We start from the raw sequence: 15,264 nt of genomic DNA on the forward strand, positions 1-15,264 counted from the left end.
GATGCTCATGCCTGATACTTATAGATAAATAAAATTTATTTCTGACTTTGTATTTAGAAAAACCTAAATGTAATTTACATACAGTATATCCATAGCCATATATACATCTCATCTCATTATCTCTAGCCGCTTTATTCTTCTACAGGGTCGCAGGCAAGCTGGAGCCTATCCCAGCTGACTACGGGCGAAAGGCGGGGTACACCCTGGACAAGTCGCCAGGTCATCGCAGGGCTGACACATAGACACAGACAACCATTCACACTCACATTCACACCTATGGTCAATTTAGAGTCACCAGTTAACCTAACCTGCATGTCTTTGGACTGTGGGGGAAACCGGAGCACCTGGAGGAAACCCACGCGGACACGGGGAGAACATGCAAACTCCACACAGAAAGGCCCTCGCCGGCCCCGGGGCTCGAACCCAGGACCTTCTTGCTGTGAGGCGACAGCGCTAACCACTACACCACCGTGCCGCCCCCATATATACATACATACATACATATATATATAAGCATAAGCACATATGTATACACATACATATACATACATATCTACATACATATACACATATACATCCCTAGATACACACACCTCCCCATACATACATACATACATACATACATACATATACACATGTAAAATATATCTATTATAAGCATGCATCTTCACATACAGTACGCACGCACAACCCACGCACACAGACACAAAAAGTAACAGAAAAGTGTTCTCATAACACTTAGTGCTACCCATCACCTCCCTCATCTCTGTACCTCTTGAAAATAGTATCTTTGAACCTCATTTTAAACTTAGAGCCACCAATTAGCCTAACCTACATGTCTTTGGACTGTGGGGGAAACCAGAGCACTGAGAGGAAACCCACACAGACACAGGAAGAACATGCAAATTCCACACAGAAAGGCCCCCGTCAGCCACTGGGCTCGAACCCAGATCCTTCTTTCTGTGAGGTGACAGTGCTAACACCACCGTGCCACCCTAAGACTCACATAAAGAAATCATATCATTCTTTCCATAATGTTTTACAATTACTATGACAACTAAATATTTTTTTTAGTCTCCAAGATATCTTTAGTAAGTAAATACAATTTATTATCTTCTTCTCATATGTTCCTGCATTATGCAAACTTCAACTGGGCAGCACGGACAACATGTTTAGCGTAATACAGTGCAACTTAATGAACATAATAAATACTTTAAAAATAAGTAGCTCCCCACCAATTAATACCGTATGGAATTTCTCCTGGAATTAATAACAGCTCTGATCCTCTTCCTATAATGTCGAACAAGGTTGGAATTCCCCAAAATAACCCCCAAAATGAACAATGGTAATCAGATATTTTGTAGAACAGTTCTGATAATCAAAGGTTGGCTTTATATCTTACACAAACAAACCTCAATTTCACTGATTATGTTATAATTGATGTTAAAATGTCTCAAATCTAGAGAAAATGAAATGTGTAGTTCCTATAGGCTAATGCTTTGCTTCAATAGCCATTCCCATTCACTAACGCACAGACATAAACACCCATGGAGAAGCAGAAACAAACCCCATTTCTAGAAAATTTGGGATACTTTCCAAAATGCAATAAAAACAAAAATCTGTGATTTGTTAATTGGTGTGGATATAAAGTATATTTAACTGACAGAAGAACAAAGAAAAGATTTTCAATAGTTTTACTGACCAACTTAATTGTATTTTGTAAATATAAATGAAGTTTGAATTTGATGCCTGCAATACACTCAAAAAAAAAAGTTGGGATGGAGGCAAAATAAGACTGAAAAGTTTATAGGATATTCAAGGAACACCATTTTGGTAGATTTCACAATAAGCAGCTTAATTGGCAACATGATTGGGTTTAAAACGTGCAGTCTTTACAAGCAAGGATGGGTTGTGGCTCACTCTTTGTCTCAAAATTTGTGAGAGAATTGCTAGTCATTAAAAACTACGGTAGATAGAACTCGACGCCAACGGTGTCAATGGGGATGCCTCCGCCCGGTAGACTACACGCCTTATTAAGTTGTGATTTGGGGATGGACATTTGACCTCACAGTAATCTTGACCTGGTGAAATAACTTGTATTAGCTTTGGAGATACTGTGTTCACAAGGTTTTCGGACAGACATTTGACCTCACAGTGACCTTTACCTTAGACCTTTTGATCTCAAAATCTAATCAGTTTATCTTTGTCCCCAAATGCACAAATGGTGAAAGTTTGGTGAAATTCCTTTCATTAGCCTTGGAGATAATGTGGTCACAAGGTTCTCGGAGAGACATCTGACCTCACAGTGACCTTGACCTTAGACCTTTTGATCTCAAAATCTAATCAGTTAATGTTTGTCCCAAAGTGCACAAATAGTGAAAGTTTGGTGAAATTCCTTTCATTAGCCTTTGAGATATCGCGTTTACATGGTTTCGGGACGGACGCACGGACGGACGGACGGACGGACAACCCGAAAACATAATGCCTCCTGCACCTTACGGTGGCGGAGGCATAAAAAAATCTCAATGCAACATTACAGAGAATTTAGCTCTTTCAAAAACTACAGTACATAACATTTTGAAAAGTTTTAGGGAATTCGGAGACATCACAGTGCATAAAGGGCGAGGTTGGAAATCACTGTTGAATGTGCGTGACCTTCGAGCCCTCAGGCGGCACTGCCTGGGAAACTGTCATGCGAATGAGACAAATATAGCCACACGGGCTCGGGAGTTCTTCGAAAAACTGTTGTCTCGTAACAGACTCAGGAAATCATGGATTACAGCTTGAAAGTTCCGACACTCCATTCAGCTAAAAAATGTACAATTTAAATGGGAAACATGCTTCAGTTACACTGTGTTCGCAATACTTTCAAGGGGTGCCAATAATTGTGGAACATATTTTTTGTTGAAAATAATTATTTCTTGATAAGGCATTTGTTTTTCTCTGAATACATTTATTTCTATTAAATTTTGGATTTTTTCCTCATTTTTTCAGCGTGAGATGAAGCGACTTCATTAAACGGTTGATTTTTTTTCTAACCCTTTTCACTCATCTTTACAAGGGGTGCCAATAATTGTGAAGGGCACTGTACATGCAATGGCTTCTGAGAAAAACATTGGAATACTTTGCCTTGATAAGCTTTATGGATCAAGATATAAGGAGCATCTCACTACTCGACTTGATGCCTTCTTGATTTCTTGCTCCTGCATCCATCATCCTTCCATAAAATAAAATCTTTATGGATGTATCAGTTCTCACTCAGAGGAAACAAGGAGAGCAGAGATAGGAGACCTTTTTTTCCATCGCATGTGACAAACACACAGTATAACTCCACCTCCTCCAAAGAACAAATTCCAAAAAATAATCATAAAATATACTAATATTGAACTAATCAAACATTGGATAAACGTCCAGATGTGTGTGAAAATCCAAACCACAGTTTTATATATGATTTGTTTTTACACAACACACACAAGTCTGGATCTCGAAGAAACTGCCGGAAAAGTAAAACTGAAATTGACACTTGTCACTCGTATGTGTAATTACACATCAAATATAATCCAGATTAAAGGTGTGGGGAAAAAAGGCTTGTGCACAGTTCTGGATATACAGGTTGGGTTAAAATGTTCGGTTTTATTAAAACACTTTGAGGCAGAAAATTTGTCAGGACAAAGTGAACTTAAAAACCATCGAGCAGGCACAGTGCAGGTGATGAGCAAATAGACAGGGAGAGACTCGATAATGATCACAAACCAGGATATCAAACACAGAATAAGCAGCTCACTAACGTCCCGAGTGAAGACCAAGTGTGAGATTTCACAGTGATTAACTGAAATCGAGTGATTGTGAATGTGATGTGGTCGGTACTTTTGAGAATCATGGAAGTGGGAGTTTGTGTTTTCAGTCGAAGGAGACGAGACAGATCTTGTCATGTTTTGACCCACATGATACAGCAGCCAGGGATAATGTTTGATCGTTAAATATAACTTGAAGTTAAATGACGATAGAGAACATTGAGAAAATTGTTGCTTTTAACACCTTTAATGACTGACTCTCTCACCTGCCTCTCTCTCCCACATCCTCTCAGTGATCACTTACACAGACATTAAACTGAACACATCCCTGATACTAATCATGAAAATAACAACAACCACTGCACACATCTGTACAAATATATAATTGCCCACATCATTAACATTTTAACTATTAATAATAAACATTACACAGATTACAGACGTATTTATTTGTGCATATTTTAATTGTCCCATTATGCAGATTAACAATGTTTAATATCAGAATGAACAAAGTGAATTTATTTCACTCTGAATTGATTTGAACTTGTGAATCATCACCTAATGCAGCATGAACATACAAATCCATCTGATCTTTACAAAACCACAAACTGCTGGTGGAGGGAAACTTAGAGCTTAAATTCTCCTCCACTGCACAGTTTCTCATACAGACACACACACACACACACAGCTAAACATTTCATCCAAGATTAACAGCAAACGCTAACAAGTACAAATACAGTAAATACATGAGTTTTCAAATTCTCAGTTTATTTAAAACTATTTAAAATACATCAATAAAATTAAATAATCTTTTCAGCTCATTCTGCATTTAAACACTCGTTTGTGATTTTAATTAAATGCTAAGTCATTATTTTGAGTTAATACCTTGTTATTTCAAGACAGGGTGCCATTATTTCACTTATTATTTTGACTTCCTCATACTTTCAAAGTATATCATAATATATTTTAAGACATGTTATTATTTGAGTTAATTCATTATTTCAAGATATTCTGTCAATACAGGGTTTCCGGGGGGCGATGACACTTACACAAAGAACACTAATCTTTTAATTTGCAGTATTTTATTAATGAACTGGAATAAAATAACATCAATGCTAACTGATCTGATTCACTCTTACAGAGCACTCAAGTGGGAGGATCTTTATGGAACCAAAAACACCTAGGAATGGCAGTAATTTATCAGTAAATGTGTGTGTGAAAGTGTGTAAGTGTGTGTTAGTGAGAGGGTCGGAGAATGACAGTTTTCCTCTGTCCCAGTCCAGCTTCACTCTGATCCTCTGGAGTTTCTGTGCGACTGAGAGCCGAGTGGCTGGATGTGGTGTAGAACCTGCGCGATATTTACCATCATAATACCGCACACGCCAGATTCTATTTCTGAAGAATATCTCCCCCTTCCTCTGAGCAGATTCTGTCATCACACCCACACTCCACCGTGTACAGTCTCCAACTTCCACATCCCAGCAGTGTGTCCCTGAGTTAAAGCCCTCAGATCCCAGGATATACCAATATTCATCAAATCTCTCTGGATTATCAGGAAGTTTCTGTTTCTCATCGCTGCATGTCACACTTTTCAGATCATCAGATACAATGAGTCCAGGATGAGCAGTGTTGGGGTCCAGAGTTACAGGTGCTGAAAACACACACACACACACACACACACACACACACACACACACACCTTTTTACATTCTGTTTTGATGGAGCTAATCTAATTTAATCATTACATTAGCATGGAACTAGATAACATTTGCCGAAACCAAAGAAATGATAACTGTAATTACAAAGTTCATTAATAAACATGAATAAGTTAATAACATGCCTTGTGTCCTTTTCTTTGTGTGTTTAAATTACAAATGTAAACAATCTTTATAATAACTGTAACTCTAAAACTTTTGTAAGCTGCTGAAATGCTCCATTTTTTCACTCAGTCCCTCTGCTCACACTTCAAACACTGAACAGTCTGATGGAAATAGAAGCTTTTCAAAATAAAACTTCCCTTACATTACATGAGTTCAACATGAAAGGTGAATAAAAAATTAAAATAAACAAACAAATACATTAATAATAATAATAATAATAATAATAATAATAATAATAATAATAATAATAATAATAATTCCAAAACAGTATATAAATAAATCATATGATAATGACCACATTAGGGATACTAACAAAGGCAGAAAAACAGAAAGGAAAAAAAAAACAATTTATTTTCAACACACACACACACACACACACACACACACACACACACACACACACACACACACACAGAATTAAGAGTCTTACTGTATTGGACGGTGTACTGCATCTTCTCCCAGACTCTGAACTGCAGGTTGGCCAGATGTTTTGCCACATGGATCAGTGCTCCTGAAAGCTCCTCTGGATGCTGCAGTGTGCTCTGGGCTCTGCAAGAACATTCAGGAGTCAGTGTTGCTGTGGGTTTGGATTCAGAAACACAGAGAATGAGAGAGACAGGAAGCACATCACTCACCTTTTCACTGTGTCCTTGTAGTTCTGTAAAACAACAAAGCAAATATCAGTGGATATGATTTACATTTTTACACCACTGAAATGTGATGTTTCCATACCTGCCAACCTTGGAAAAAAATTCTGAGTAGCAACTTATCGCGTCGGTGCAGTGCAGCACGGCGTGAGGTCAGGCACAGTTGCTGATCAGTATTGATTGTAATGAGTGAGCATGTGAACAATGTATTACTAAGCACAGAGTTCCCACTCACCACCATATCTAGTTATTTAACATACAAGTAGACTATGAAGAAAACAAGGACTCTTTTAATGAAAAGGCATGAATATATTTCCAATGCTTTCACCAATGTACTGCCTTTGGCATATTGTGTCTTAAATACATTGGGAATTATAAACAACAAATAATCCCAAATAGCATGCTATGTCCCTTTTGACATTTAGCATTATATTGTATAGATAACAGAAAAACCAAAGGGCTATAGCCTATCTCTTTTATAACAGACGCCGGCAGTCTGCAAAATACACACACACACACACACACACACACACACACACACACACACTAAATCCTTTTTTCATAAATTTAGTTTTGACCATAAAAGAGATTCTGTTGCTCCTTGCTACACTTTGAACTAGGCTACACTAAACATCGAAAGTGAATATTCCAGAGTACCTATATAAATATATATTTTTCAATATTAATATTTAGTAAATGCAAACTGATAACCACACTTACAGAAAAAATTATAGGCTACTCTGGCCTATCCAATAACACAGCCTTTATAATATTCATATTCACTGACCTGGCCTAATTTTGAAAAAATAATGGCCTATGTATATAAATGCAAGCATTTCTATGTTAGCAATATTATTACCTGTATTTCCTTGATGGCTAATGTCAAAATCATAATTGCACACTGTGGAAAACGCATGATTAGGCAGTTTAGAGGGGCGGAGGCATGGCCATTGATCTTGATACTTCGTTAGGAACTTCTGAGGGGCATAGACTCGCTTCTTTTTAGATTTGCTTCCCTCTCTCTCTCTCTGTCAGTATCGTCATCTGACGTCATGTGTATTATTAACTGCAAGGCACGCACATAAACACATCATCATCCACCACACACACTTACGTGAAAACACTTCATGCGCTGCTCATTGAATCTCACATGCACGAGTAGCCTAGTTCAGAAGATTTTAACGCGTCTATCGGTTGACTGGATGGAAACGTCAGTAGGCCACTATATTTTCACTTTAGGCTATGCAATATTTTTTGGATTGAGAAGCCTGGGTCAAATATCAAAACAAGCTGGAACAAATATTTCCTTCAGATAAGGCGGAACACTGTGCTTTGAACTATGACGTTAGGACGGTTGTCCTTGCTTTATTCACAATACCCTTGCCCTGCCCATTTACCTTCGAAACGGTGTTTAGGCCCCGGTCACACCGCCCGAACTTTGCTGGAGCGTTCCTTGAACGGTAGAGAGGGGGGGGCCGAATTTCGACAACGCTCGTCACCGCGCACAAAATGGGAAAAAAATCGAAAACACGGGCGTTGGCTTAGCGGTGCACCGCTGAAGCCGGCGTTGCTTTAGCGTTGGTTTAGCGGTGACGCGAGCGTTGGTATAGCGGCGTTCTGCGCATGCGGGCTTTGGCTCGGCGGGGGTATAAAGTTGGTTTAGCGGCATACCGCTTGTGACTACGGAGCTGAACGGATCGTTTTGATACAAGTTCTGATAGATTTTTGATAGAAGCTCCACCATCAGCTCCACTGTTGTCTGTATAGCTTTTTCCCTTTTTTCACTGTTGTTTAGTTGATCTTATTATCATATTTCTATCTATAAAAACGTTTATTATTAATATTATTATTCATATTACTTTATATTTTTTTATTATTATTCATATTACTTTATATTTTTTATTATCATTCATATTACTTTATTTTTTGTTTATTGTCTGCTGTCAGTCAGTTTATTTCTGTTTTTATTATGTTTTTGCTTTCTTTTTCTTAATGTTATTATTATTTGCCATTATATTATCTTTATCATTATCTAATTATCATTTAATATTTACTATCAATATATACAACATTTTACTTTGTAATTGTTATCCATAGGTACTAGTCCTACTTTTTGAAATCAAATTTTATAATCAAATTCCAGTCTAGTCTATATAATACATTTTCATTGTCTACTAGTCTAGTTAATTTAAGTCAATTTATTATTATTATTATTATTATTATTATTATTATTATTATTATTATTATTATTATTATTATTATTTTCACCATTTACATAGTAGGGTAGACTGAGTACAGTTGGGACATATGTACAGTTGAGACACCGGCAATATCTTGCGTGCGCAGCAAACCTCTGCGCTGATTTTTGCTGTGCACATGCGTGTTAGCGTCCTCTTTGAGCGTGGGAAATTTGAAGTCCGTACGAAGCTCCGCTGCGAAGTTATCGGGAAAAGTCATTTTTGCCAGGTAAGATTTTGATTTTTCCATGTCCCTTCCACAATGAATATCTTCTTACCCCTTTATGACTTCTAAATAAAAGTTGCATGTATGCAAACATTGTTTTGTGCTCTAAAAACAGATATATTGCATGGCATAGTAGCATTGAAGGACATTACACAATTCTGTGCGATGTGCGAGGTGGTCATCGGGGTACAGTTGAGACACAATGTATCAACTGTACCCGACGTAGAACTCTATTGCGTCACATGCTGTTTAGCATATGCCCACTTATGATAACAGGGTTTAAATCACAATTAGACCAATAAAGACATCTGTGAATTAATTTTTAATGTTTATTTATATTTGAACTCTCTACTATTTATTTATAAATTTGTAGTGCATGAATGTTATCAAGACATCAGAATATGAAGTGAAATATAACGTGGTAAAACAAGTACAGTTGAGACAGGTCATGTATATGTACTTACAGAGCTCACTCAAAACACTAAAAGATATATGGATTACACTTGTTAGCTAGTTTTTATCTACCTAGCAAGTTTTTAATCTGCATTATCATTAAGGCATCACATAAAACTATTATGTATAGAAATGTTACTTCATCAAGCGCACGTGTGTGTGTGTGTGTGTGTGTGTGTGAGAGAGAGAGAGAGAGAGAGAGAGAGAGAGAGAGAGAGAGAGAGAGAGAACAAGAGAGAATGTGTTCTATAGCCTATTTGATATTTATTTATTTATTTATTTATTTGTTTTTGTGCTATGCCTGTTACAGGATGCCACGCATCAGAATTAGAACAACAAATACCCCAGTACTGATACTGATACTGATGCCCCAGTAAAAGAGGCATTAGAAAGGGAGAATGTTGACAGGATGTCAAAGGTAAAACGGAAAGTATTAAAAGAGAGAAAGGATGGAGGAAAAAAAAGCCAAAAAAGACAGTGCTGATACACAATGTCTTGTGTGCAGCGAATGGTTTTCCGCATCACGACCTGGAGAGCAGTGGATTTCATGCTCTCTCTGTAGCATGTGGTCTCACGTGGAGTGTACCGATGGTGGTCACAGCTACACATGCCACCACGGTCATTGAAAAAAGATAAATTTTTGTTCTTGTTTTCTGTTACTGTTTGTTGTTCTAGTTATGCTATTATTATTATAGTTGCATTAATCTGTTAAATATTGAAGGTTTATATGAAGTGATGAGTTGTAAACTATTACATTTTTAAAGAAATAAGATAAATTAAGCAAAATAAAATTGCAATCTTTAAATGAATAAAATTGCATTTGCACTGATGTCAGATTTCCAGTGTTTTTAATGGTGTCTCAACTGTACTATGGTACTGTCTCAACTGTACACCATATGTGTAGAGTATGGGTACAGTTGAGACAAAAGTGCACCTTTTGTTTTTGATTAATTACGTAAAATTTAAACATCTTAGAGATATAATTTCTTGGTTATATATTAGCACACATATTGAGGATATATTATGTCTCAAAAACATTTTTGTTTAGTGTCTTTTCAGAGTCTAATTTGTGTGTGGAAAATGAGAAAGCAAAAACTGTCTCAACTGTACTCAGTCTACCCTACAGTGAGTCAATATAATCATAACGTTGCCATTGCTGTTTTACATGTTTTAATGGGACCACAATGGAAATAAGTGCTTGCGCTTTCTTGTGTAATCCTGATTTTAATGTATTTTGTATTTCATTTTACATTATGATCGAATAAAATCAAATCAAAATCAGCTTGTCATACAGTCCATGTTCAGGCCTTCTCAGTATCCACTGTCTGACCCACACAACTCTGTCTCTCCTTCTTCTCTCTCTTCTCCTTCTGTCAACAGCTTGTTGCAATCTGGTTCTGATTCTGCTGCTGGACTAGTGCACCAAGTCTCTCAGCATCCATGGTGATACAGTTTTACTGTAACTTTGAGCAAATTCGATATAGATGAGGTCTGAACTCAACGGCAGCTCGATTCCAAATGAGCTCCTGGTCCATTTCTCCCCGTATTTATAGCCAAATTCTGGTCCCGCTCCGACACCTCCCCAGCAAACACAAAACGTTTATAAAACGTTTCATTTGGGTTGCATTAAGGTTAGGTTTTATTAAACGTTTATGAAACGTTTATGAAATGTTGGTGAAAATTTAATAAAGTCATATTTGCTGACCTGTGGCACATTTTTTATCATCTCTTGGTATTTTTAGATATTAAGATGTCATAATGATTGTATTACAATTATCAAAATAATCAGTAAATGAGTAACGTTTTATTGACGTTTTATAAACGTTCTCTTTAAAACGTTTCATTCACAACGTTTATGAAACATTTATAAAACGTTATACATATTCGGAGACTTCTGGCTAAAACAGATAATATTAAAATTTCTACAATTAATTGTGTGATTATAAACACTACATGATGACATGTTTTTAAAAAGTATCAAAAAACATGGGAATAATTTTATGGAAAATAAGTGGTTGTATAAACGTTTAATAAACGTTGAAAAAAACCCTTCGATCTAGCTAAATTTTTTTAGATGTAGATCTAGATAGATAGATAAATCATTAAATGTGTGGCTCTAGTCTCGTAATTATCAAGTATGGTTTGAATAATTTGGATAGACGACCATTCGTCGTTTTATATTTGCTAAAATACACGTCCTTTTGGCCCTGGCATTTTGTTCGCTGGTACCCTGCGCCTGCGCGACCTACATCTTTGCGCAGGCGCAGGGACCGGAAGTAGCGCCATTTTGAGCGTGTTGCTGTTGGGACAAGATCGAGAAGGCCGGGTCCACTTAGAAGTTATCTTAGAAAATCTCCTTCATTGAAGGCTTCGCTCGAAGGCCAAACAACTTATTTGATTTAATTTGCTTTTTTATTTCAACTTTTAACTGATTTTGTGCATTTGCTATGATTACGTTAACTTTAATGTTTTGGTTCTTAGTAGCAAGGCTTCTTTAATAAATTTAGATAAATTTTTAATACTAGTATCTTTATCATTTTTGCTGTTCATGAGGGCTTTATATGTAAATGTGAATATTGTCTATGTAAAAAAACTCTGCTCTCAAATCGGTTTTGTTGAACTTGCAAAGAGGAATGAAATAAACTTAAGTGCAATAACAAAAATGTGTTGTTATATTATAAGTTTAACAGGTATTAACATGTTTCTAATACCGACTAGTGGCCTAGTGGTAGCGTGTCCGCCTCTCGACCGGGAGATAGTGAGTTCTATTCACGGTCGAGTCATACCAAAGATCATCATAAAAATGGTACCTACTATCATCTGGCAAGGCACGCTGCAATACAGATGTGCATGGGGAGTCAAACTCTCGTGGCTACCAGAGGACTAGCCCCCCACTGTAACCCTAGCTATGTAATAGGCGAGAGGCCGAGGGCTATGGAAACGGAGATTGGCACCGCCCGATGCGCCACCATACAGGTTGGGCCTGGTTAGTACTTGAGTGGGAGACTGCCTAGGAATACCAGGTACTGTAAGCGGCGTGGGAAGGACTTTGATTTTGATTGATTGAACATGTTTCTAATAACGTTTCTAAAATATTAAAGAAACGTTTTACTATTGTTTTTAAATGGTTTTAAGAAACGTTTATACAATGTTTTAAAAAACGTTTCAGAAACGTTTCCAGAATGTTGTATGATGGTTTCCAGAATGTTTTTCAAACGTTTATATAACGTTTTTTCAAACGTTTATAAAACGAAAAAATTGTCCACAAATTTTCGTTTTATAAACGTTATTTTGTAATGTTTCTGAAACGTTAGCTAAACGTTTATACAACGTTATATAAACGTTTTTGTGTTTGCTGGGTCTATACCAAAGCCAAACCAAAGTTCATCGCCGCCATGGATAGCTGCTTCAACGCCCGACACCGTTCCAGCAACCCCGTGTCCGCTCGTAAAACGCTTACAACCGCTCCACCGAAGTTTGTGCAACGTTTAATCGCCGCCCGGGCAACGCTGGTGAAGCAGCGGTGGTCCAGCGTTCAAGATTTCTGCGTTGGCCTAGCGGACCCAAGCGTCCACGAACTTGCGTCTATCGGTGCCAAACTTTGACTGGGCGTTGGTGGAGCAGGGGTGAACTTTGCCGGGGCGGAAAATTGCCCCCTCCTCACTGCTCGCAATATTTTGTGCAGCTCAAAACTTTCGGAGTGGTAGGAGAGCCCCTCGAGAAACATCAGCGGTGGCTGAGCGTATACGGTGTTGCTTTAACGGGGGCCAACTTTTGTTAAACGGTGGTGAACAGTTACGAGCGGTGATGAATTTTTTTCACCACTCCAGGAACGCTCCAGCAAAGTTCGGGCGGTGTGACAGGAGCCTTAGCACCGTCCTCCCTTGTAAAACCAGTCAAAATATGAAGATCAACCGAGAGGGATGAAAATCAATTTCGTTACTTTCGTTTTGACAGTTCCTCGGCTCTCCGCTTAGCCTCATAGCCTAGGCCTATTTGAAGAGTTTAAAACTAACGCTGTGATTGGTCGAAGTCTTCTTTTCTCTACAGGTTGCTGGTCAATGCGGTTACACCCATAGACGAGTTACCTAGTGCACGAATGCACAGACGGTTGAACCGGAATATTAAAGATCTTTGAACTCAAAGCCATCAATGGCTTTTTGCGTATTTTGAAGTGTTAAATCGTAGCAGTGTAGTTTGATGTCTAAATGCGTATCTGCGAAGCAAAATGTGAAAAGGTTGGCAGGTCTGCGTTTCTGATGATGGAAAGAAGTTTTACTTTCTCACAGTATAAATACTGACTAAATGACCCTCACTTCTAAGAACGAAACGTCTTCAGCTCTCATCTCCTCTTCTATGGCTTTGATTGTGTCTGAAAGAGAGGATATGTCTTTGCTCAGCTTCTCAATCTTCTCCTTCATCATCTGACTCTTCTGCTCCTCTTCCTCTCTCAGTGCAGTGATCCTGACTGCCTCTTCATCTTGTAGAAACTGGTGAAGCTTCTCAAACTCCTCCTTAATCTGACTCTCTGTGTCTTGGGCCTGAATCTACAGTGAAGAGAAAATCAAATGAAACATAACTGAATATGCAATGAAGCAAAATATAATGAGAATATTAAACCCATGTTATTGATTCTAACCTTTATATGTTCTGCAGTCTGACTCCAGTTCAGTTTACAGTCTTTAAAGATCTTCAGTTTCTCCTGTAGGGGCTTCAGTGCAGTTTTGAGCTTCTCCTGAAATAAATTAACACACTGCATGGAGTCTCTGTGTTTTAAATATTATTTTAACTCAGATGAACTAAATTGATTACAAAGTAATTGTCATAATTATGAACAACAGCATTTGTTCACACATGACCCATGAGTTCATATGTCCATTTTATTTACCTTACAGTCTGTTACTGCCTCATCAATGGGGCAGAATTTGTGGTTGGTGTGTTTTCTTGAATCTCGACACACCACACACACCGGCTGTTGATGATCCAGACAGAAGAGTTTGAGTTTCTCACTGTGCAGACTGCAGACTGTTTCAGACCCTGATGAAGATCTCTGACTTCTCTCCTGTAACAAAGTCTCACACAGGTTCTTTAAGGCCAGGTTTGTGGGAGGAAACTCCATAGACGACTTCGTCCTACAAAGAGGACATTCTCTGGATCCTTTGGTCTCCCAGAACTGCTGCAAACACACTTTACACACACTGTGACTGCAGTGCAGAAGAACAGGATCCTTGAAGATTTCACGGCACACAGGACAGGACAAATCCTCCTCTGAAAACTTAGAAGCCATTTTATTTTGCTGCTGTTGTTGTTCTCTTTAGTCCGAATGCTCAGAATTTCACTGTCACTTCTGTAAAAAGTAATCACACCCTGATTTCAGGTTTCTTTAAAGTTAAATAGATGACTTTGTAGGTTCAGTTAATCATCACTTCCTTTCACAGTGCTGAAAATGAGACTCAGATTTATTCATAAACTGAGAATAAATCTCAACTTACCAGAGCAGAACACTGCAGGCTGTTAATGAAGGACTTCAGTCATGTCAGACTTTGCACTTCCTGAATAGGAGGAGTTTTCGAGAGACACATTATGACCTGTTATTCTTCTTTAACCATTCTTTGGTAGAACAACTTGTGTGCTTAGGGTCATTGTCTTGCTGCATGACCCACCTACTCTTGAGATTCAGTTCATGGACAGATGTCCTGACATTTTCCTTTAGAATTCACTGGTATAATTCAGAATTCATCGTTCCATCAATGATGGCAAGCCGTCCTGGCCCAGATGCAGCAAAACAGGCCCAAACCATGATACTACCACCACCATGTTTCACAAATGGGATAAGGTTCTGATGCTGGAATGCAATGTTTTCCTTTCTCCAAACATAACGCTTCTCATTTAAGCCAAAAAGTTAAATTTTGGTTTCATCCGTCCACAAAACATTTTTCTAATAGCCTTCTGGTTTGTCCACGTGATCTTTAGCAAACTGCAGATGAGCAGCAATGTTCTTTTTGGAGAGTAGTGCCTTTCTCCTTG

The 15,264-nt window shown here is 38.0% G+C and overlaps 1 protein-coding gene across 2 annotated transcripts; it reads right to left on the reverse strand.

Annotated features, from left to right (window-relative positions):
• Nucleotides 1-4,753: 4,753 nt before the first annotated feature.
• LOC132891532 (zinc-binding protein A33-like) lies at nt 4,754-14,773 on the reverse strand. Of its 2 annotated transcripts, XM_060929207.1 has the most exons (7): nt 14,730-14,773; nt 14,126-14,618; nt 13,877-13,972; nt 13,554-13,784; nt 6,310-6,332; nt 6,105-6,223; nt 4,754-5,445 (listed from the first exon to the last, which is right to left on the reverse strand). In XM_060929207.1, the coding sequence occupies exons 2-7, from the start codon at nt 14,522-14,524 to the stop codon at nt 4,910-4,912; spliced, it is 1,404 nt and encodes a 467-aa protein (XP_060785190.1). In that variant the 5' UTR covers nt 14,525-14,618; nt 14,730-14,773; the 3' UTR covers nt 4,754-4,909. The 2 variants fall into 2 exon arrangements, with proteins under 2 accessions (XP_060785190.1, XP_060785189.1); XM_060929206.1 differs by lacking the exon at nt 14,730-14,773 and having other exon boundaries at nt 14,126-14,713.
• Nucleotides 14,774-15,264: the final 491 nt, after the last annotated feature.

Source organism: Neoarius graeffei, chromosome 9, assembly GCF_027579695.1.
Source record: "Neoarius graeffei isolate fNeoGra1 chromosome 9, fNeoGra1.pri, whole genome shotgun sequence".
Taxonomy (NCBI): domain Eukaryota; kingdom Metazoa; phylum Chordata; class Actinopteri; order Siluriformes; family Ariidae; genus Neoarius; species Neoarius graeffei.